The sequence below is a fragment of the Lactuca sativa genome, chromosome 6 (genome assembly GCF_002870075.4).
Source record: "Lactuca sativa cultivar Salinas chromosome 6, Lsat_Salinas_v11, whole genome shotgun sequence".
Taxonomy (NCBI): domain Eukaryota; kingdom Viridiplantae; phylum Streptophyta; class Magnoliopsida; order Asterales; family Asteraceae; genus Lactuca; species Lactuca sativa.
This window is the reverse complement of record NC_056628.2, coordinates 31,456,518-31,477,781: the sequence shown is the minus strand read 5'-3', so window position 1 is coordinate 31,477,781 and position 21,264 is coordinate 31,456,518. Positions and strand designations below refer to the sequence as shown.

Genomic DNA, 21,264 nt, shown 5'->3' with positions numbered 1-21,264 from the left:
CCATTAAATGCAGTTGTAAATATACTTGGAATTTTTTGTGTAAAAAATGTATCATATTTTGTAGACAAATCACTAATATTTTTAATATGTTTGCATCATTTTGTAAAAATGTTGATGATATCCAATCACTAATATTAGTTATTTTAGTTCTTATTATATATTTTATGAGTTTGATTTGCTTTATAGTTTTAAAATAATTTCACAAAAAACAAATAGTACAGAAAACAAAACAAAAACAACATATACCAAACAACCATACAAATCTAACAGTATAACTATATAAGCTATATTTGGAATTTTTTTTTTTTTTTTTTTAAATCTTTACATTCTTTCTAACCACAGATATCAGACAGAAGAAGTTTGATTCCTAAGTCTCTCATTCCTCGTGCATTCTTCCTAATAATCAAAAAAGTGAGACATAAAAACAAGCATCATTAACAAACCAAAAAAAAAAAAAGTTATAGTTTTCTTAAATAAACAAATTTATTAACAATTTAATTAAATAAATACTTACTTGAAATTCCTTTAACAAAGAATAGCAACGCCTTTTCTCCAAATTCGCTGCTGCATGCTTTTTCTTCAAACCTTCACAAGCTTTCTTCTCTGCTTCCAACGTTACTTCCACATTTCTAAGCTTCTACAAAATATAAAAATAAATATATACAACTTCAAATTTTATAAAATCTATATAAATTCTTGTGATTATAATTTATTAATTTATATTACCTGTTTAATACTCTTTGAAATTCCATCTATGGAACTAGTCAAAGTTACTCGACCAGCAGGACTATTAAGTGCATCATGTAACTGTTTTTTTAATTTGCATAAAACAAAAAATAAATAATTACATTAATGATAATAAAAAAAATAATTATTTCGTTTATATATATAATTTACCTGTGAACTCATGGAGTTTAATAAAGAAGTTTCCTTCAACATCAGTTCTTTTATTTCCAATAAAGCGTTATATGTTGCATAGTATTTACGAGTTTGCCGAAGCTTTCCCTATTAACAAATGGAAATTTTAACAAAAAATATGTTGACTTTTTTAAAATTTAACATTCGAGAAAGAAAAAAATAAAAAATAAAAAAACTGACATACCTGAATGTGAACATTAAGTTCTGAAAACCTACGTTCATATCTACAGTGTAGAAAATACTTTTCAAATTTGACAAAAATATGTTGACTTTTCAAATTTAACAAAAAGTTTGTTGACTTTTTTATTTTATTTTATAAATCTTACTGAATAAGTTCTGCTTGTGTTGGAATATCATCACGTTGGCGCTTTAATGATATAATTTCCCTTAGCTTTGATGAAAGCTCCTGTAACAAAATTTACAGAAAGATTTTTTTTTATTTTTTTTTAAATATTTTTGTATATTCAAGGTGCATATATAATTATAAGAATTACAAGAAATACCATCTTTGCTGAATTCAATCTCTCAACAGCATCATTGATCTGTATCATCTTCTCCAATTCACTGATCTCCAATTGCAGTCTAGCATATACTTCACTGTAATTTGATTCATCTTCTTCTTCTTGCTTCTCAAGAACCTTGTTCATAATCATACATAACAACATACACAATTAATGATTTTGGTTAATTTTGAGAAGAATAAATTCAGTTTATGAGTATCTGAAAAGCATAAATGGAAACCTTTAATGTCTCCAGAAGTGGAAGTAATGTCTGTACGTTAGCAGTAGCTCCTTCTTTTGAAGCATTCATCTTCCTCAAAGCTTCTGTTATCTTTTGATCCTGAAGAACGATATAAAAAAAAGATTAGGAACTACTGAAAACGTACTTCATTAGGTTTCGAATGAGACAAGATACAATAATGAATAAACGTGCTGATTAGATCAAGGGAATGAACTGATTTACCATTTCTGTCATCGAAGCGTTCAGTTCAACTACTGAATTTTTTTACAATCCTTAAATCTTCAAGCTGCAGGGTGAAAATTTTATCATCATATGAGGAAGACAAATTCTGTGGATTATACTTATGCCGCGGATGAAATCGCAATGTCAAAATCAAACAGCCAATAGCAACTTAGATAAACGAACCATTAGCTATGAAAAGATCAGAAAAATGTTTAAATCAACCTAATCGATTTGATACAGCATGCCCTAATTCTCCATTGATTTGGGGGATTTTTGTAACTGTTTATGGATACGTGAAGTATGCATTGAATTCCAGAACCATCGTAACAAGAAAACACACACGTAAATACACTTAAAGAGATAAAGAGAAGAACCTGGTGGCGAAAGGGGTGATTATTGGTGGCGACTAATGGTGGAGATAACCAATTTGATTGTTGAGGGTGTCGCCGGATTGATACCATGGCAATGGATGATTTTTTTAAATAAACAAGCTGAACCCTTGTAGAACTGACTGTATACATCTTAGGCCCTCATAAAATTGCAATATTGTTCTTTTTTTCGTTTAAATTTTCTCCTAATGATGTATGTTAAATCATTTTAATTACAATTATAAGTAAATTCTTGAAATGCATCTTATTATCAAAATACACCTCACTATCCGTAGTCAATGTCAAAGTCATTCCAAATCCCAACGTCAGTTCTCACTCAAAAGGTCAAATAACTCTCACAAACAAAAAGAAAGAAGAATGTTACGAAAATATTAAAAAATTAATAATTTCGTGTATTATGCATGACCTTTTAATGAATAAATATTAGTTTTTAAAATTTGTCGTCCCATCCGATTTATCTCAAGTTTACCAAATTATTTTTCTTATCGCTATTTATAAGCACACTGCAAACCAAAAAAACACGATTTGCATTCTCAACTCTCAAGCCGTTCATCTGGTCTGCATCAATCTTCGTCCCTGCAATCTGCAATCTCACAGGTAAAACTTGTTTCTATTTTCTTTTTCTACAAGTTCTTATGTGTATACAAGAGAGTGATCTGTTATTATTTTCATGTTTTTTTGTGTATACAAGAAAGTATTATATTAAAATAAGTGTTCTTTTTGTATTACCTCTGACATTTATATATGTAATCCATGCGAATCATCCTCAAAAACAACATGAAAATGTTAAATATAAGCACAAAATAGTAGTCTTCAGTTAAGTTTCAAGAAACATGTAATGGTTATTGCTTTTTATCAAAATATATGAAGTCTAGAATAACCAACCAGACTTGATCAATCAAGTCATATATGAAATTATCGGAAATTAAAATTAGTTTTTCATGGCATTACCACTTCTAATGATTAAAAGAGTTTTATGCTTGTTCAGACTAATGCATGTTTACTTATGAGTTGTGCTTGACTTCTTATGCCACTTAGAATCACATATTTCATTAACAGATTGTAAGTGTTTGAAACTCGTTGTTATATAAAAACAATTGTTCCTTTTGTATTACCTCCACATTTATATATGCTATTGAATCATCCTCAAAAACAACATGGAAATATTAAAATAAGTGACCTATTTTCATTTTTTCACTACCACTAGCAACGAGTAATTGTCATATTCTAAAATGTAATTGTTCTTGCTTTCTTTTTTTGCGACTCTTTCATTACAATTTTCATTTTTTATAACACTAACAATCGATACCGATCAGCAATAATAAGCCAAAATGTGTTGTTGCTTTCTGTTTTCAATCCTTCTTACTGATGTCATTTGTTCTTCTTTGTTGTTCCATTGGACTATTTTGCCATTGCTCCTGTTTTTGGTATTATTTGCGAGAGATATATAGAGCTTCAGCAGGAAATGTTGAAACAACAAATGAAAGAATTGCCAGGTTTAGCAAGACTACAGACATCAAAATAGAAAGTATTTCAAAGGTTGGTGATGTATTTGCAAGTAATGATGTTACACTGGAGATCCAACGTATAGATGATAATGAAGATGACATTCAAGTGACATCTCCTATGTGTTTTTCACCTGAACAAAATTCAAGTGCGAAAAAAAAAATCATAGATGAAGTAGAAAAAGTTGAACCTCAACCTCAACCTGAAACTTGAACCAGAAACACTTGAAACAAAAATTATGAATGTTGTTGGTGATGTGGCTAATGCTATGAGGGAATGTAACAAAATCCTTGAAAGAGCTTACCATCATGAGTTAACATGTGATAAAATTTATCAAGAATTGCAGCCAATGGGTTTGGAACCCCATGAAATACCAAATGCTCTCATGTATTTGGCTCGTAACCAAGTAAATGCGAGGACGTTTACTTGTCTAATGAACATACGGAAGGATCTACTGAAAACAATGATGGACGCAGGTAAATGAGGAATTAGGATAATATGTGTTGATTTGTTGTTTCTATGTTTGACTTAATTTTGGCTTCACGAATTAAATTCTGGTTTTTGAAGTCCTTGCCTGATTAAACTGTATTGTTTTCAACAATTTTTAAAGTTTGGTTTCTTTTCTAGACGAATATTATTAAAAGATAGTAGCAAATGTTTTCATTTTAAATATTATTTATGTTTTGCTACCTATTGATATTTTAATTGAATATTATATGTTTATGATATTTGACTAAACATAAATATATAGAACATAAATATATATGTATGTGTGTAAACGAATGTAAAGACACAAAATATGAAGATGACATGCCGTGCAACATTTTTTTCCAATTTGAACTATGAATCTAATATGATTGCTAAAAAAATAAAGATAAAACTATAATGTTGTTTAACTTTCTTTTCTTTTCTTTTCCTTCCAACTCAATAACACATTTTTTTTTTTAAAAAAAAAAACTTCATTTCCTTTTCTTCAAACTAGAAAACACAGGAACACATTTTTTTTTTTTTAAAAAAACTTCATTTCCTTTCCTTCAAACTAGGAAACACGAAAAAGTTAAATCACTTCCTTCGCCTTCCTTTCTTTCCTCTCCATATTTTCCTTTTCTTTTCTTTCTGTTAAAGAAACTCGAGGACAGGGTGCATGTTTTTACTAGTTCAGTCTTGATGGTCATTTTAGAGATTATGACAATCAAATAAATCCATCGTAAAATGTGGAGACAATTCATATAAAGAAACAAGGAGCTTTTTCATAATCAAGGATAGCATGTTTTTACCCATATAAACATATCACCAAAGCACAATAAACATACTGTTCCACATTCAAGATACAACAGATGATACAACATTTTTGTTTCTTGTTTCTTTTTTTTTTCATTTCCAAAGCTTAACAATCTTATCATGGCTAGCAGAAGCTACCAAACCCGTAACAGTGGACAAAGCCAAGCCAGCAATCAATCCTTCATGAGCCGATAAAGTCATCGTCTTGTTCTCTGACATATTCCACAGCTCCAACGACTGCATTCACAAGAAGAAAACCCATTAAAAAAGTAACTCTTTTTTATTTGCTACTTTGTGGTGAAAAGTGAAAAGTGAAGGGTGAAAAAGTAAAGTTACCTGATAACAACCGATGACCAATAATGAAGCATAACTAGGGTGAAAAACACATGAGTGAAACTTGTTGCCATTACAACTAAGATCATGTACACATTCCCCTTCATTTCCTGCCATAAGAGACCACACACGAACAGAGTCCTCACTCACTGATGCCAAATACTCCCCACTCGGGTCCCAACAAACTGAATGAATCGGCTTTGTATGCCCCTACATTCAAATAGTTGATTGTTTTATTAGACTTAATCATATATTTTTAGTAAGTTACATTTTCGGTCCCTGGTTATAGCTGATTTTTTCAAATTTGGTACCAAAAGGTCTTCTTTTGAAACTTTTGTCGTTATTTTGAGGTGTTTAAGTAAGATAACTATTTTTGGGACCGAAATTGTAATAATTGGGGACCAAAAACGTTACAAGACCCTCAAATATGGACCATAATAGAATGTAAAAACTTTGTGGGACCAAAATTGCAAACATCAGGTATACTTAAATGACAAAAAATGTAATTTACTATTTTATATTTTTGGTCGCTTGGTATAGCTAATCTGTTCAAATTCGGTCTGAAAGGATTCTCTTGCAATTTTGGTCCTTAGTTGAGATTTTTGTAACGTTTTGGTCCCTATGACAAATTTTTGGGACCAAAATTGCAAAAATCAGTTGAACACAGGGACTGAAAATAGTCGTTTAACTTGGAAGTGAGACCAAAAGTGTTACATGAACATCAAAGGACCAAAATTGAGAGTGAAAAAGAAAACCCTTGTTGGAACCAAAATTGAAAAAAGGGTTAATCTCATAAAAGACCTTATATTTTGTGTTTTTTCTGGATTAAGCCTCATTTTTTTCCTGAAAAAGACCTTGTATTTTTTCATTTTTTCCAAAAGAACCCTCAACTTAGCCTTTTTCCAAAAAAAAAACCTCAACCTTCTAACTTTTTCCAAATAAACCCTCAACTTTTTTAATTTTTCTCAAAAAACCTCACACTTGACAAGTTTTTTCAGAAAAAAAAATGACTAAAAGAGCCAGATCAGAAAAAAGAAAAAAAAAAACGCAAGGTCTGTTTGAAGAAAAAAAAGTTTAAGCTTAATCCGGAAAAAACACAAAATGTAAGGTCTTTTATGAGATTAACCTTTCAAAAAATCAACTATAATTACTCAGGGACCAAAGATGTAAATTACTCAAAAAAAAATAATAAAACATTAAAATATAAAAAAATCAAACCGTTAATGTATGTCGACATGCTTGAGTCTCCACATCAAGTATCGATACAATGTTTTCTGCAGCTGCTGCAAGAAATCTTCCATGGCGTGGCTGAAATCGCACTTGTGCTGTTGCTCCCTAAATCAATTTTAAAATAATAATAATCATTGTTATTTTAATCCAAGTGAAATGACTAATTTGCCCTTATATTATAATATTACATACCTTGAATACACGAGAACAGCTACCGTTGTTGATGCTCCAATACCGTATTTCTCCATCCCCATCACACGAACAAATGAGATCATCTTTATTCGGGTGGAAATCCAATGACATCACAGATGTAGAATGTCCCATAAATGTCCGAAGAGAAAAACCAGGCTACAACATATATATAAATTTAAATTTAATTAAAGAGGAAATTATTTATTTGTCACGTTCAAAGTAAAATGGCTATATTTTTTAGACCAAATTTGCAAAAACCAGCTGTATTCATGGATCATTTTACTTGGAAGGGGAATAAAAACGTTACATCAACCTCAAATAAGGACCAAAAATGCAAAAGAAAACTTTTTGGGACCAAAAACATTACAAGAACCTCAAACAAAGACAAAAACTGCAAATGAAAATTTTTTGGGAGCGAAAATTGCAAAATTCAGGTATACTCAGGGACCAAAAATGTAAATTATTACTACAAAGTAAAAGAAATCGAGAGTGAAAAAAGGTGAACTAACGTTGTCGGCATCCCAAACACGAACGGTTTTATCAAAGGATGACGTGGCAAGGCGGGGCATGCTTGGGCTGAAGCGCACATCAGTGATCAACGAGGAATGTTCTTCAAGAGTTGTTTTGGGTTTTAACGAATCTGTATACCACAATACAGCCTGCATCATAAATTACCAATTTACCACTGTAAATATACAATTTTCTTGAAGAAATTAAAATTACTTTTTTTTTGTTTAATGAAATTGAATTTTACCTTTTTATCGTGGCCACCACTTGCAAGAAGTTTACCATCGGATGAAAAATGGCAACACACAACCTTACTTGCACTAGCACGAACTGAATGTACCTCCGTAAATGTAAACCCTAATTTCATATCAATCGTATTGAAAGTTAATTTTAATAAAATAACAATTTTTTTTTCTTGATGTATCGATTTTCAAATTGTGCGCATAACAAACAAAATGTTTAAATGATTAAAATCCCATTCCTTCAATCAAGCCAACTAAACATGATAACGGAATGTAACAATCCATTCCTTTACCTTCCTCATTCCATTACAATGTTCATTCCATTCCATTCCGATGTGATTTCATTCCATCACATCAAACTAAAAAACAATCTTACCTTTGCTGACATCCATACAACGACCACCAACTGTATCCCTCAAATCCGTATCATCATGAGACAAAAAAGATTCCACATTGTCATCAAGAGACCCATCTTCCACAAAACGATCCATGTCAGCCTGTAAAATGACCAAAATGCCCTTATCATTCCAATGCAAGATTATATACCAACCATAAAAGGAAAGTGGACCCCCACTTACCAATTGATTTGATGGGGAGGTGAGATTCGTGGGCCCACCATCGGGTCGAAACATCATTAAAGATTTTGATGAGCTGTCATTATGTGGCAGATTAGGCATTGAGATGACATCGCCAGGTGTATGAGTTGATGGAGTTGAAGGTGCTGAAGATGGTGAGGGGCCCGCTGTGTTTGCTGTTCCGGAACTATTGGCGGGCCCGGATGATGACACGGGCTGTTTTCTTTTTCTTCCAGTCTGGTTTTTTGAAGCCTTAAAATGGATTAGAAATCATGTTAAAGAAAAGAAACTACTACCTAAGTTAGTGTTTGGTAGAATGGAATCAAGGAAGGAATGGAATGGTTTATTCCATAGTTTTAGTTTAATTGAATTCCACAACACTTTTGTATGTTTCATACTTTTCCCACAAGACTTTCATATGTCGGCAGATTTAGTCCCTAGACTTTCTGGGTTTCAGACTTTGGCCACAAGACTTTCATAAATTGGCCAATTCGGTGCCTAGACCTTTTGGGATTCAAACATTGGCCACAAGACGTTCATATATTGGCAGATTTGGTCTCTACACTTTTTGGGTTTCAGATTTTGGCCACAAGACTTCAACATATTGGTAGGTTTGGTGCCTTGACTTTTTGGGATTCAGACTTCAGCCACAAGACTTTCGTATATTGGCTGGTTTGGTCCCTACACTTTTTAAGATTCAGACTTTGGCCACAAGATTTTCATATATTGGCAAGTTTGGTCCCTAGACTTTTTGGGTTTCAGACTTTGGCCACAAGGCTTTCATAAATTAGCAGGTTTGGTCCCTAAACTTTTTGGGATTCAGAATTTGGCCACAAGACTTTCGTATATTTGCAGGTTTGGTCCCTATACTTTCGTATGTTGGCAGATTTGGGGGTAATATAAAAAATTTCATATGAAAACTCATTCCATTCCTTCAGGCCAACCAAACATTATCAATTTATCATAACCTTCTCCATTCCATTACTTAGTCATTCAATTCCATTCCACTCCATCCAACCAAACCCTAATACACCTATCAAGTAACAACAGAAACAAAAACTAACCTGATCATTTCCTCTAAACGAATTCGACATGCTCCCATCTCCCACACTACTTGCACCCACAATCTTTTCTTGTTGAATATTCAAATTTGAATTTTGAGGCTGAGGAGCAGAAAGAGAATGATGAATTTGCTGCTGTTGTTGCTGTTGCTGATTCCCACCATTCTGTTGCTGCTGCTGCTGCTGCTGTTGTTGCTGTAATTGCGCCATTTTTAACTACAATGGCAAAACCGTAATAAATTCCATAATCAATCATTATACAGAAACAAGATTACAAGAACTGAACATGAAAAATCACCTTGAGTAACATATCAGTATCTCCACGGGGTAAAACGGGCATTGGGGAGCCCACATTTGGAATATCACCAACAGAAGTTGAAAGACCACTTCCATCTTTTCCCATACCCATGCTTCTGTTAGTAAGAAGCATTCTAAGCCTTCTGCTTTCATCATTAGCTGATTGTGATGTCATGTTTTGTTGTGCTAATAGAAGCTGTTGTTGATGCTGTGGTGACATCATTTGTAACTGATGAAATGGTTGTGATCCTTGCATGAATGACTTCTGTTGTTGCATTAAACCAGATCTCAATTGATCTAACCCCTGCTAAGATCATTAACAGACTTCAGGGCTGTTTCTTTTTGACTTGATATGAATAGAATGAAAGGATAAAATGGTCATTTAGTCTTTTTCAGACATACATCATTACTCATTCAAGATTCAACCACTTCAGCCATACAAGACTTAATGAGGAAAAAATGGAAACAAACACATAGGCAGGTAGAAAGGGTAAAATGGTAACTGTGGAATTATTGATAAACTTACTGTAAGAGGCCATCCTTTCAATGTCAAGTTATTACCACCTTGATTTGATCCTGGAAAACAAGAATAATGTCAGTTACATGAAGTGATAGTTTAAGTAAAGTAAAAAAGTCAATGGAAAAAGTCAAATATTACCAGGAATCCCAATTAATGATACTTCGGGTCCCGCTGCTCTAGGATTCAAAATTGGATTCATTTCTGTTTTTATTTCCTATTAAATTATACATCAATATAAGTTAGATCACAAAAAAATTACCATTTTTTTCATTTTCAAAAAAAGAATACTCACAGGTGCAGAGCCTGGAAGTTGTTGGCTACGAGCTTGAACTTGAGGAGACATACTGCCAGCTGTCCCATGCAACACTTGCCTGAAAAATAAAATATTAATAACATATAATTATTACAACCAATAAATAAATAAATAAAAATAAATAAACATTACCCTGAAGGTTGTCCAGCAGCTGCAGCAGCAGATTTCAAGATTGAAGCTTGGTTGGGATCCAAAAGCTGGCCCACATTCTCACCATATCTCTGTTAGCAAATATAAAAACAAATCAACCAAATCCCATAAAAGTCAAAATTTTGACTTTTTAAAAGAATATTCCCATATTCATATTATCATATACACATATATACCTTCATAGCTGCATCATCTAAAGAGTCTCTAGGAAGTGGGACTTTCAATTTCTCCTCATACATTTTTGTAGCAATAGCATTGACTCCAGGATTCTGTCTCATAAGTGGCTCATTTCCAACAAGTCTGTTTGATGCCCCATTCAGAAGGTGGGCCCCATCTCTCCTTTGTTGCTGCTGTTGCTGTTGTTGTGCTTGTTGCTGCTGTTGTTGTTGCTGCTGCTGTTGCTGTTGTTGCTGCTGTTGTTGCTGTTGTTGTTGTTGAGCTTGGCGTTGCAACATGAGCTGTTGCATTTGCATCTGTTGATGTTGTTGTTGTTGTTGTTGTTGTTGCTGTTGCTGTTGTTGTTGTGGATGTGGTGGTTGTTGTTGTGGTTGTTGTTGTTGTTGCTGTTGCTCTCTTGCTTTGATTAACTGTGTCTGTAGTTATCAAAGTATGTATTTTTATGTATAGATATGTATGTATGTATGTATCAATTAGATTAAAAGAAGAAACTATGATCTAAAAGTAACCTCAATGTAAGAGGCTGCAACTTCTGAGTGTTTCTCATTGGTTCTTGCAATAAATATGTCCCAAAAGACTGACCACCATTCGAATAGAAAGCCACCAGGTGCATCAATAGCTGTTAAAATAACAAAAGTTTGGTAATTTTTACTCCATGTGAGGATAAAAGTTATAAAATAGCCTAATGTTTTGGAGTTAGATTATTAGCAGTGATGTATTTGGAATGATGATGAAGGAAAAGGAGAAATGGGTGATCTTGAAACTATAATGGAATCTTACCAACAGGGTCAGATGAGACTTTTCCCTCTTGTTGAAATGCTTGGGCTGAAGCTTTTAAATCCCTCTTTACCAAGTAGTCATGGATATAAACATCTAACCTGTTAAATAAATCAGATAGCAGTTTATTAGTTGGAAATTATAACAAAGTTTGAAACTTTACATGAAGAAGAACAAGTTCAAGCTAACTAAAGTCGCTAAAGCTCCCAATTGACTGGAAATACTCATCTCGCTGAAACCATTGAAGTTCGAAACTTCATACAAAAAAACCGAATTCATACATATACCCAAATGAAGAACACTAACACAAGATAAATGAAGCAAAACTACAAACACATATTCGACCGATACTGAATCTATAAGACAAATCCAGCTGAGGGAAGAAATAAATTTAATAAAAAAAGTAATGAGAAAAGCTGCTGAAAGGACAAACCCTAAAAAGACGGGAAGCGGGATAAAACAAAAAAAACAAAATTGGATAAGAAGAAAAAAAAAACAAGAAACAAGCGACAGAGAGCATAAATCTAACAGCAAACCATGAATACAACACAAGTGATTGGAAATTACAGAGAATTTTATAAGGGGCAAAGGAAACTTACATTTTATCAGCTTCCCAGTGAGTCTGAGACATTTTTTCTTGAAGAAAAAGGCTCAAGAGATACAAATTGTTAGATCTTCATATGATGTAGAACTTACAGACCAGGGTTTTTGTTCAGCAATTTGATGTAAGAATTCCAGAATATTTAAGTGAAAAAGAAGATCCTTCGAGGGAAAAAGAGAGAGAAAAGGGGGAAAATTCGGAGAGAGAGAAAGAATAGAACAGAAGAGTAAAAAAGAATCTCAGAAAATCAAGATGACTGTAATATTTGGATACGATTCTGAGGATGTGGATTTTATTGCACAAAAAAATCGAGAGATAAAAAGAGAAGACCAAAGGACTACACTTTTTCGTAAGCAAGAAAATAGATGTTTTTCTCATGTGAAAATAGGCAAAATTACATGATCGGTCCTTGTTGTTTATCAAAATAGACATGATCAGGTCAATTATTAAAACGTCTATCTGTTTTGTTTATGTGGTTTCAAAAACTTGCTCAATTGGTTACGCCGTCCATTGTTAGACATTAGTCGACCCACATGCCACTCACACGAGGGCAATTTCACCATTCCACCTTGTCAATGTCAATTTGGATGATTTAAACCTTTCTTCCTCCCCACTTACTCTCAAAAGTTGTCAAGTTCTTCTACCAATGGCTTCTTCTTCTTCTTCTCTTTTCTCTCCAAATTCTCTCAAATTCTTATAACATAGTTTTGTGTTCTTGTGGAAGACATGTCTTCATTGTAACCTCTTAGACTTATTTAAATCTTGGAAATGAGGTGTTAGACTTATTTGAACTAGATCACAATGTTGATTCATTGGTTGGTTCGACCCCATAAGTGTCGTAGGGCAGTTGTTATGTCTGTTATGCTAAAGAAATTGCTTGAACAAGCCCTAAAACAAAAATGCATGAAGCAATGGTGATAAAGATCTTTTTAGTCATCAGTTGGGTCTTTTTCTTCTTTTATGATATTCAAAGTTAACTAAGTTTATATGAAGGAAGTTTGCATGTAGGAATCTTATTTGGGTTAGGAATTTCAATATAGATAGTATGTGGTCTTTTGTTGTTGTAATTATGAAACTATAATGGTGTTTGTTGTAGCTTAAGTTCTAATGGAAAAGTTCTTCGTAAAATTATGTGTTTATTGTAGGAATCAATTTATGTATGGTAATGGTATGCCAAAATGGTAAAAAGTTAGTACATATTATTGGATTAGGTGTCTAAGCCCATAACTATAATTTGTATGTATTTGGCCCGATAGTAGCATGGTACTTTTGGGTTGCCTTCACCATAGCAACTTAACTAGATGAATTATGGAGAATAAGGTTAATTGTGATTTATTAATATATTATAAGAATAATATATTAATTGAGAAATCATATTACTTAATTAGTATTGATCAGAAATTAATTTGGAAGTAATTTGGTGATCAAAAGAGACTGATTGAATTAAGGGTACTGGTATTGTAATTATCTAATAGTTGTGAAGTTGGGATTGTGGATCCTTAAGAAGGGATGGACGAAATCTATGTTTAGACCACATAGAATTCGTCCATAAGGGGATTCTGGAAGGATCTAATGGGTTGCTTAAGGCCTGAGTAGAGAATTAGAGTACTAGTCATAAACCCTAACAGCTCAGTTATATAAGGAACCCCTAGGACTCCCAAAATCGATCACTTGCTTCCAAGGGAATACCCTAGCCGATTTTGAGCCTCCTAACCTCTCTCATATAGTCATATTCTTCCAACTTGCTATTCGGTGTTTGTGACTCACTAAAGGTGCAACATTCGAGGCACTATGCTCTTGAAGTTCAAGATTAATCAAGCTACAAGAAAAGGTATTCATCTATTTTTGTTTCCGAAAATTGTATGCTAGTTAGGGGTCATGCTTTGGATAACTTGATTTGCATGTATAACTTGAGAAAAACATAGATCTGAAGCATTAGGGTTGCATGTACACCATAGGAATGTTGTAGTGCTCATAACCCATCAGTGGTATCAGAGCTTAGGCTGTTTTTGCTGTTATATTTGATGTCATGGTTGATTGTTCAAAGATGAAAGAAATTGTTTTCTGGCCCCTGACAGATGAACTCGACGTGTAGCACTTGGTTCCTGGTACGTAATCCTTGTAATTAATATTTCTTGATTATGCATTTTGCCTTGGACTCGGCGAGTTGAAGGACCAACTCGCCGAGTAGAAGCGGGATGAGACGCGGGGTCTAAGCTTTGGACTCAGCGAGTAGACCCTGTTTGGGAAAAAACCCTAATCCAGGTGTTTACACCCTATTTAAACGCTTTAACTTGGCCTCCTTTGTCCCTAACACTTCCAGAGAGCTGTAGAGAGAAACCCTAGCCCCCATATTGTTCTTGAGAGTGATTTTGGCTTTGTGAAGAAGGTTTGGAGCTTAGAAGAAGAAGGAAGAGGTTGAAGTGTGCAAGAATGGGAGGTAGATCCGGAATCTACACTGTGAGAATCTTCCATTCAGGTAGAAAAGTTCTTACCTTGATCACTAGTTCATTATATTCCCTTTTTGTCCCAAATTAGTGGTTTTCAAGCCCTAAAACCTCAAGCTCCATGTGTTATGCTCTATGTTCTAAAAGGACTTCAGATTTGGACCTTATGGACACCTTGGAAGTGTAAAGTCTCTATGGTTGGGGTTATTGAGGTCCCTATTGGGTGTATGACCTCTTAAAGAGCTTGGATTTGCCTTTTTGAGCTTATGGGACCATGCATGCATGTAAAGTTTGCAACTTTATGTGATAAGCATGCCCTAGGAGCATAGATCTATGGTTTAGAAGCGTTGCATGTCTCAGATTTGGTTTGTATGGGAAGTGGGTCGAAGGGACTCAGCGAGTTCTATGAAGATGGTCTTAGACTCGGCGAGTTGGATGAACAACTCGGCGAGTCCTATGAAGATTGCCTGGAACTCGACGAGTTGTTCTTCAAACTCGACGAGTCATATGAATTGTTACTGAGTAAGAGGGGTTTAAGTGTTGAAGGTCCAACCCTTCGTATTTGCACGCGGAATTAGCAATTTAACATGTAGCAATAGTCACAGAAACCCAAATCCTCATAAGGGATGCTTTGGTGAGGACATCCCTTATGAGGATTTAGAAGCGGGTAGGAGGTCTGCTCGTGGGGACTCGGCGAGTCGGATCGTGAGTCGATTCTATAGTCCCAAATAGTGAGTCAAGGGTGGCCCAGTGAGTGGGAAGAGGGACTTGGCGAGTAAGACCGGGTTAGCAGGAGAAGGACTCGGTGAGTTTGTGTCATGACTCGGCGAGTCCACTCAACTGGAAGTTGACTTTGACCAAGGAGTTGACCTTGGACCAGGGGTGGGTCAGTCGATTGACCTAAGGGTATTTATGAGGGGCTAATCTATGTTTATGGATTTGTAGCCGGAGGATTACCGGTGCAGCAGTCAGACGTCTAACAGTCAGACTTTCGGTAGCTACTTTTCGAGGTGAGTTTCCTTCCAGTAGGAACAGGTCTAAGGCACCAAGGCCGGCCCGTATAGACGATATGATAGTATCGGAGTGTGAGCAGAGCCTGTATCTCATAGTTGAGTTTGATTATGTTATATGCCAGTATGATAGAATTGCTTATACTTGTTGTCTGTGTGATACTTCTATGATATGGTTTAGTAGCGGAGTGTGGGCGAGGCCCGTATCTCCCAGATAGCGGAGTGTGGGCGAGGCTCGTATCTCCTAGATAGCGGAGTGTGGGCGAGGCCCGTATCTCCCAGATAACGGAGTGTGGGTGAGGCCCGTATCTCTCAGATAGCGGAGTGTGGGCGAGGCTAGTATCTCTCAGATAACAGAGTGTGGGCGAGGCTCGTATCTCCTAACTGTTCATTGTATGATTGTATGGTATGAGGTATTGTGGGGAAATCACTAAGCTTCGTGCTTACAATTTGTAGTTTTAGTTTCAGATACCTCTTCAGCGAAGGGGAAGGAGCTGACACAGTAGCGGCCCATCATACACACCTCTTGTTTTCCGCATTAAGAAATTGTTCTGGGATTTGTACTCTGACACTATGGTTGCCCCCATGTTTTGGTTTCCAGACACGTAATATGTTTTAAGAAATGATATGATTGAATGTTGTTTATTTTCAAATGTTTGCAAAGTGTTTTATTAAAAATGAAATTTTTGGACTTGAAAAATTGGGGTGTTACAAGTTGGTATCAGAGCCCTGGTTTGAGGGATTCAGACACACCCTCGGGGATGTCTGAACTCAAATCAAGGGAATAAAGGATTTCGAAAAAGAAAAGTTTTCTAAGGGATTAAGTAAAGAGTTTTAAGAAAGAACGAAGTGTATGATGTGCACGACCGGCTGAGCTCAAGTAAGTATTCCCCAAAATACCCATACAAGTTTATGTTATGTTTAACAATTTCAGTAGAACAACATGCTAGAATAGGACTAAGGATCTAGGAGTGATGCCTTACGTGCCTACTTTATGTGCTTCAGCTTATGAGAATTGCATGCTAGCATTGAGTAGACAGCAGTAGGATAGCCTGTTTAGGTTATGCCTGATAGTATGAGTTTAGCATTGTATGCTAGATCAGTTTCTCTCTATGAGAACAAATTTGCTTGAGGTTGTTCCCTTTGTCTGAATGTTGCCTGCTTTGTGCTTTGTGGGGCTCTGAGTGATGGGAGTTAGCCATTAGGTGAATACGTCACGTCACTTGTGACCAGGGTTGGATAAACTTAGAGTGCTAGATTTGGATCTATTGCGCAGCTCTCGTTTGAGTCTAACCGTTGTAGGGACGAGTCCGTTACTCGAAGGATTATCTGAGCCTCATCACATGTGATGGTATTCAGGTAATGGCTAATTGGCATTACAAGGAGGCCTTCAGCAGCTGAGGACCAGGTAGGGTGGAGTCAGAGATTTCCCTAGGGCAAGCCTAGGATGAGTATAGCAGTGATCAACAGTAGTTTTGAAAAGTTTCAAAACTTGCCCTCAAGTTTTGGAATTTAAAATTGACAAAATTGCAAAAATGGTCCCTATAGTATGCATTTTTTTGGGGTTTTGGTCCAAACCCCGACTTTTTTGGATTGACAGTCCTTTTGGCCATGTTTGTATGTAGCTTTGGTCCCTTATAAAATTGAAATGACTAAATTGCCCTTATTAGATTTATTTTCCATTTTCTTTTTTGAAAAGTATTTTTATATATTAAATAAAGATAGTCTCTCTCTCTCTCTCCCTCTCTATCTCTCCAGACCAACTTCCCCCTCACCCCACCTTCTTCATTTATATTCAAGAAACCCCACCAGAGGTGGAGCTATTTTTGGCCACCAAAAAACACCGTTGCCACCATCCATCTTTCCACCTCTTTGAATCACATTCTTAACCCCAAATTGAAACTCGGAGGAATTGTGGGTCAAAGGTGGCGAACTGCAACGACGGTGGAAGGGCAGTGACGGCGATGGGTGGCTGTGGTTGGTGGTTGTGGGCGCCTTGTTGCTTCATTTCTATTGGCGGATGCTCGACGAAGGACCAAGACAAAGTAGCAACGACGATGGCGTTTGGTGGTGGTGGGTTACGACATGATGGAGGCGTTTGGTGGGTGGTGGGTGGTGAAGTGGGTTTTGCCAACGGTGGGTGGTGAAGAAGCTATGGTGGTAGCTTCACTGCCTTCATTTCCTTTCTTTACATGTGAGATTGACGGGAGAGAGGGCGGGGGAAGAGCAAACCTATGGTCCGAAGGTGTTTGCTGGTGGTGGGTCACGACATGGGGAGGTGGAGGAGGTGTTTGAAAAATTAGGTGGGTAAAGATGGTGGTGGCAGTTTGCTCCGATCAGTAGCAAGAGGGGGAAGAACATGGTGGTGTAGGGTGGTGCCTGGCAGCTTGCCTGACAGAAACAGTAAGGGAATGGTGGTGAGGCTCGACCAAGACATACGAGGGTGGTTTCCGGTGGGGTTGTGGTGGTCTATGACAGCAGTGGTGGTGGTGAGCAACCTAGACCGATGTTACAATCACCGGTGCTTTCTTTCCTTCAAATGATGAGATATGAATGAGAGAGGGAGAGAGAGAGAGATAGAGAGAGAGAGAGGTGGGTCCCATAATTTTCATTAATAAAACTTTATATTAAATAGAAAAAAACATAGAAAATGTATCAAAAGGATATTTTTGTCTTTTTAATTTTACAAGGGACCAAAACCACAAACAAAGTAGCTCAAAAGGACCGTCAATCCAAAAAAGTCGGGATTTGGACCAAAACCCCAAAAAAATGCATACCACAGGGATCATTTTTGCAATTTTGTCTTTAAAATTTGATTAGGAGGTTTTATTTTTGAAATATTAAATTCTAAACCCTAATATTTTAAAAGGTTAAAATACAACCCATATACTATTATAATATTAAAAGCTTAATACTTATATATGTGTATAAGATTAGTCCGTCTTACCGTTAGTATGCCTCATTCACGAAGCCGATCTCTAAGGAAACTGCCTATAAAATAGCGGTTAAATGGGTGTCCACTCTCACTCACCGCTTCCTTGATTGGTGGAGGGTCGTTAGCCGAACGGGTAGGATAAGACAACTGATTCCTCATTAATAAGTATAATGATTATAATAAACTAACTAAATGTTTTCATACATTCTCAATCTTAGTTATTTTAAGAAAAATGTGAAATGATGCTATTCCATGAAATTGCACTTTTCACCTTGCCAAGTCGTTAGTGGAGCGTGTGTGGCTAACCGACATACTAATTTGGGACTAGCAAGGGTAGAAAAGGGTAGCTCGATGTTTATCATAGATCAATGGAGTGTGTGTGGTTAACCGACACATTGATTAGGTGATAAATGACATCGAAAGTACCAAGCACATTTGCATGGTTATTCACACCTTGTTTGTAATCCTCGGTATCCCAATCAGAAACTTGAAGGGCATAATCGAGATTAAAACATGCCATTGAAAGTTCAATGAATCTCAAAGAATCTAGGAATTTCAATTCATTTAAAACCTAATGTTCATTTTCATTTTTCATGGTGGAAATTAGTAAATCATCATTTACATATCTTCAAATATTTTGCAATTGGATTACGGCGTGCCTCTTCCGAACTGTAGAATATTTTGTTAGGTCCTAGTCTTAATATTTCATTTCGGTGTTATATTAAGGATTTTTATCTAATCTAAACTTTTTCTCTTTTCTTTTTCGTTCCATGATGAGTCGAGCTTCGTTACCTATCTCATTTTGGGGGTATGCCTTAGAGACTGTCGCCCATATCCTTAATCTAGTCCCAACTAAGAAGGTTGCCAAAACACCTCACGAGATGTGGACATGGAAGGTTCCCTCGTTGGCACACATAAAGGTTTGGGATTGCGAGGCTTTCGGCAGATGAGAGACTCATGACAAGCTTGAACCTCTCAGTGAGCGGTGTATTTTCATCGGCTATCCATATAAGTCCTTTGGATATCTCTTCTACAGATAGAGTGACAATGTTGTCTTCATTGCTAGGAGAGGGGTTTTCCAAGAGAGAGAGAGAGAACTTATATGCCAAGAGGATAGTTGGAGGCAAATTGACCTTGAAGAGCTTCAAGAATCAACTGATGAAGGAACCTCAAACACTAACGCTCAACCCAAGGAGGAAACTCATGTTGAACCGATTGACGAGTCCTTACCTCTTAAATGTTCTAGTAGAGTTAGTGCTCCACCGTGTTATATGGATTCCATATAATTGTTAAGGGTGATACGTTTATTAGTGATAGTACACTAATAAATATGGATGAACCTAACAACTACAAGGAAGCCATGGTAGGCCCGGAGTTTGCAAAGTGGAAAGAGGCGATGGACAACGAGATTCAGTCCATGTATGACAATCAAGCTTGGAACTTGGTTGACAACGTATCGGGTCGTAAGACGGTTGGGTGCAAGTGGATCTTCAAGAATAAGATCGACATGGATGGTAAAGTGCATACGTTTAGGGCACGTTTGGTTGCGAAGGGCTTTACTCAAACTCCGGGAGTTGACTATGACAAGACCTTCTCACCAATGGCCAAGATCAAGTCTATAAGGGTTATGCTAGCCATAGTTGCGTCTCATGATTATGAAATATGGCAGATGGACGTCAAAACCATTTTCCTTAATGGGGAAGTTGGTTAAGGATGTTTACGTGAATCAGCCAAAGGGTTTTGTGGATGCAAAGTACCCAAATAGAGTGTCCAAGCTTGAGAAATCCATCTATGGATTGAAACAACCATCTCGCAGATGGAATCTTTGTTTCGATGAGAAAGTCAAAAGAGTTTGGTTTTTCAAGAAGCGAGGATGAGTCTTGTGTATATGTCAAAGCTAGTGGGAGTATAGTTGGCTTCTTAGTTTTGTATGTGGATGACATACTACTCATAGGAAACGACGTGCCAACCTTACAGGAGGTTAAGTCATGGCTTAGGAAGTGTTTCGCTATAAAGGACCTCAGAGAAACTGCTTACATTATAGGGATAAGGATATTGAGAAATATGGGTAAGAGACTAATAGGATTTACTCAAAGTACTTACTTGGATAAAGTGTTGAAACGTTTTAGCATTGAGAATTCCAAGAAAGAGGAGTTACCGATCCAGAGCAATACCAAATTGAGTAAGACTCAAAACCCGAGTACCGATGCTAAGATAGCGGAAATGAGTCGAGTACCATATGCTTCGCCGTTGGCTCGATCATGTACGCTATGACGTGTACTCACCCTAATGTGGCTTTTGCTTTGAGCATGGTCAGCCGATATCAGGGGAACCCTGGTAGAGCTCACTGGATAGCAGTAAAGAAAATTCTTAAGTATTTACGAAGGACGAAGGACTGGGTCCTTGTACTTGGTGGAAGTGAAGATGTCACACCCCCGAACCGGAACGACGGAAACGTCCGAGGGTAGATGAAGTCATTTCATAGTATCATAACAATTGAATATAAATGAATCATAGCAACCCAAAACATCATACATTGAGATTACAAGTTTACATTGTTTACATATGTTGTTTGTTCAAAGTTAAATACAAGTAACTAAAAAGTAGAATTCATGATTCAGCAACGCCTGCCCTCAAAATGGTTTGAATACCTGTTTACTAGTTTCCTGTGAATACAAGTGATTTTCAAAAGTGTCAATAATTAAGTTGGGGAGTTCATAAGCATTTTGTATGAGAAGGATTTGTAACAGTTTCGTGTAAAATGATTCCGTATACTTCTAGAAAATCCGATATTTTCTTTAAAAACAAGTCGTAAGTCTTATACCCAAGACTAAAATGCA

General features: G+C 36.1%; 2 protein-coding genes across 6 annotated transcripts; both read right to left on the bottom strand.

The window, feature by feature from the left end:
- Positions 1-220: 220 nt before the first annotated feature.
- LOC111877595 (uncharacterized) lies at positions 221-2,355 on the bottom strand. 2 transcript variants are annotated; one of them, XM_023874115.3, is made up of 10 exons: positions 2,256-2,355; positions 1,882-1,945; positions 1,660-1,758; positions 1,422-1,556; positions 1,245-1,324; positions 1,103-1,142; positions 898-1,005; positions 727-807; positions 515-637; positions 221-396 (listed from the first exon to the last, which is right to left on the bottom strand). In XM_023874115.3, the coding sequence occupies exons 2-10, from the start codon at positions 1,891-1,893 to the stop codon at positions 346-348; spliced, it is 729 nt and encodes a 242-aa protein (XP_023729883.1). In that variant the 5' UTR covers positions 1,894-1,945; positions 2,256-2,355; the 3' UTR covers positions 221-345. The 2 variants fall into 2 exon arrangements, with proteins under 2 accessions (XP_023729883.1, XP_023729884.1); XM_023874116.3 differs by lacking the exon at positions 2,256-2,355 and adding an exon at positions 2,104-2,232.
- Positions 2,356-5,124: 2,769 nt separating this feature from the next.
- LOC111877591 (transcriptional corepressor LEUNIG) lies at positions 5,125-12,296 on the bottom strand. Of its 4 annotated transcripts, XM_023874111.3 has the most exons (18): positions 12,031-12,293; positions 11,435-11,532; positions 11,164-11,273; positions 10,654-11,070; positions 10,460-10,548; positions 10,307-10,385; positions 10,153-10,228; positions 10,021-10,070; positions 9,496-9,798; positions 9,201-9,413; positions 8,140-8,388; positions 7,938-8,058; positions 7,567-7,676; positions 7,322-7,471; positions 6,813-6,968; positions 6,609-6,725; positions 5,394-5,600; positions 5,125-5,294 (listed from the first exon to the last, which is right to left on the bottom strand). In XM_023874111.3, exons 1-18 carry the CDS (start codon positions 12,060-12,062, stop codon positions 5,151-5,153), a joined length of 2,721 nt encoding a protein of 906 aa, XP_023729879.1. In that variant the 5' UTR covers positions 12,063-12,293; the 3' UTR covers positions 5,125-5,150. The 4 variants fall into 4 exon arrangements, with proteins under 4 accessions (XP_023729879.1, XP_023729876.1, XP_023729877.1 ...); XM_023874108.3 differs by having other exon boundaries at positions 7,938-8,388; positions 9,496-9,801; positions 12,031-12,296; XM_023874109.3 differs by having other exon boundaries at positions 7,938-8,388; positions 12,031-12,295.
- Between the last annotated feature and the right edge of the window lie 8,968 nt (positions 12,297-21,264).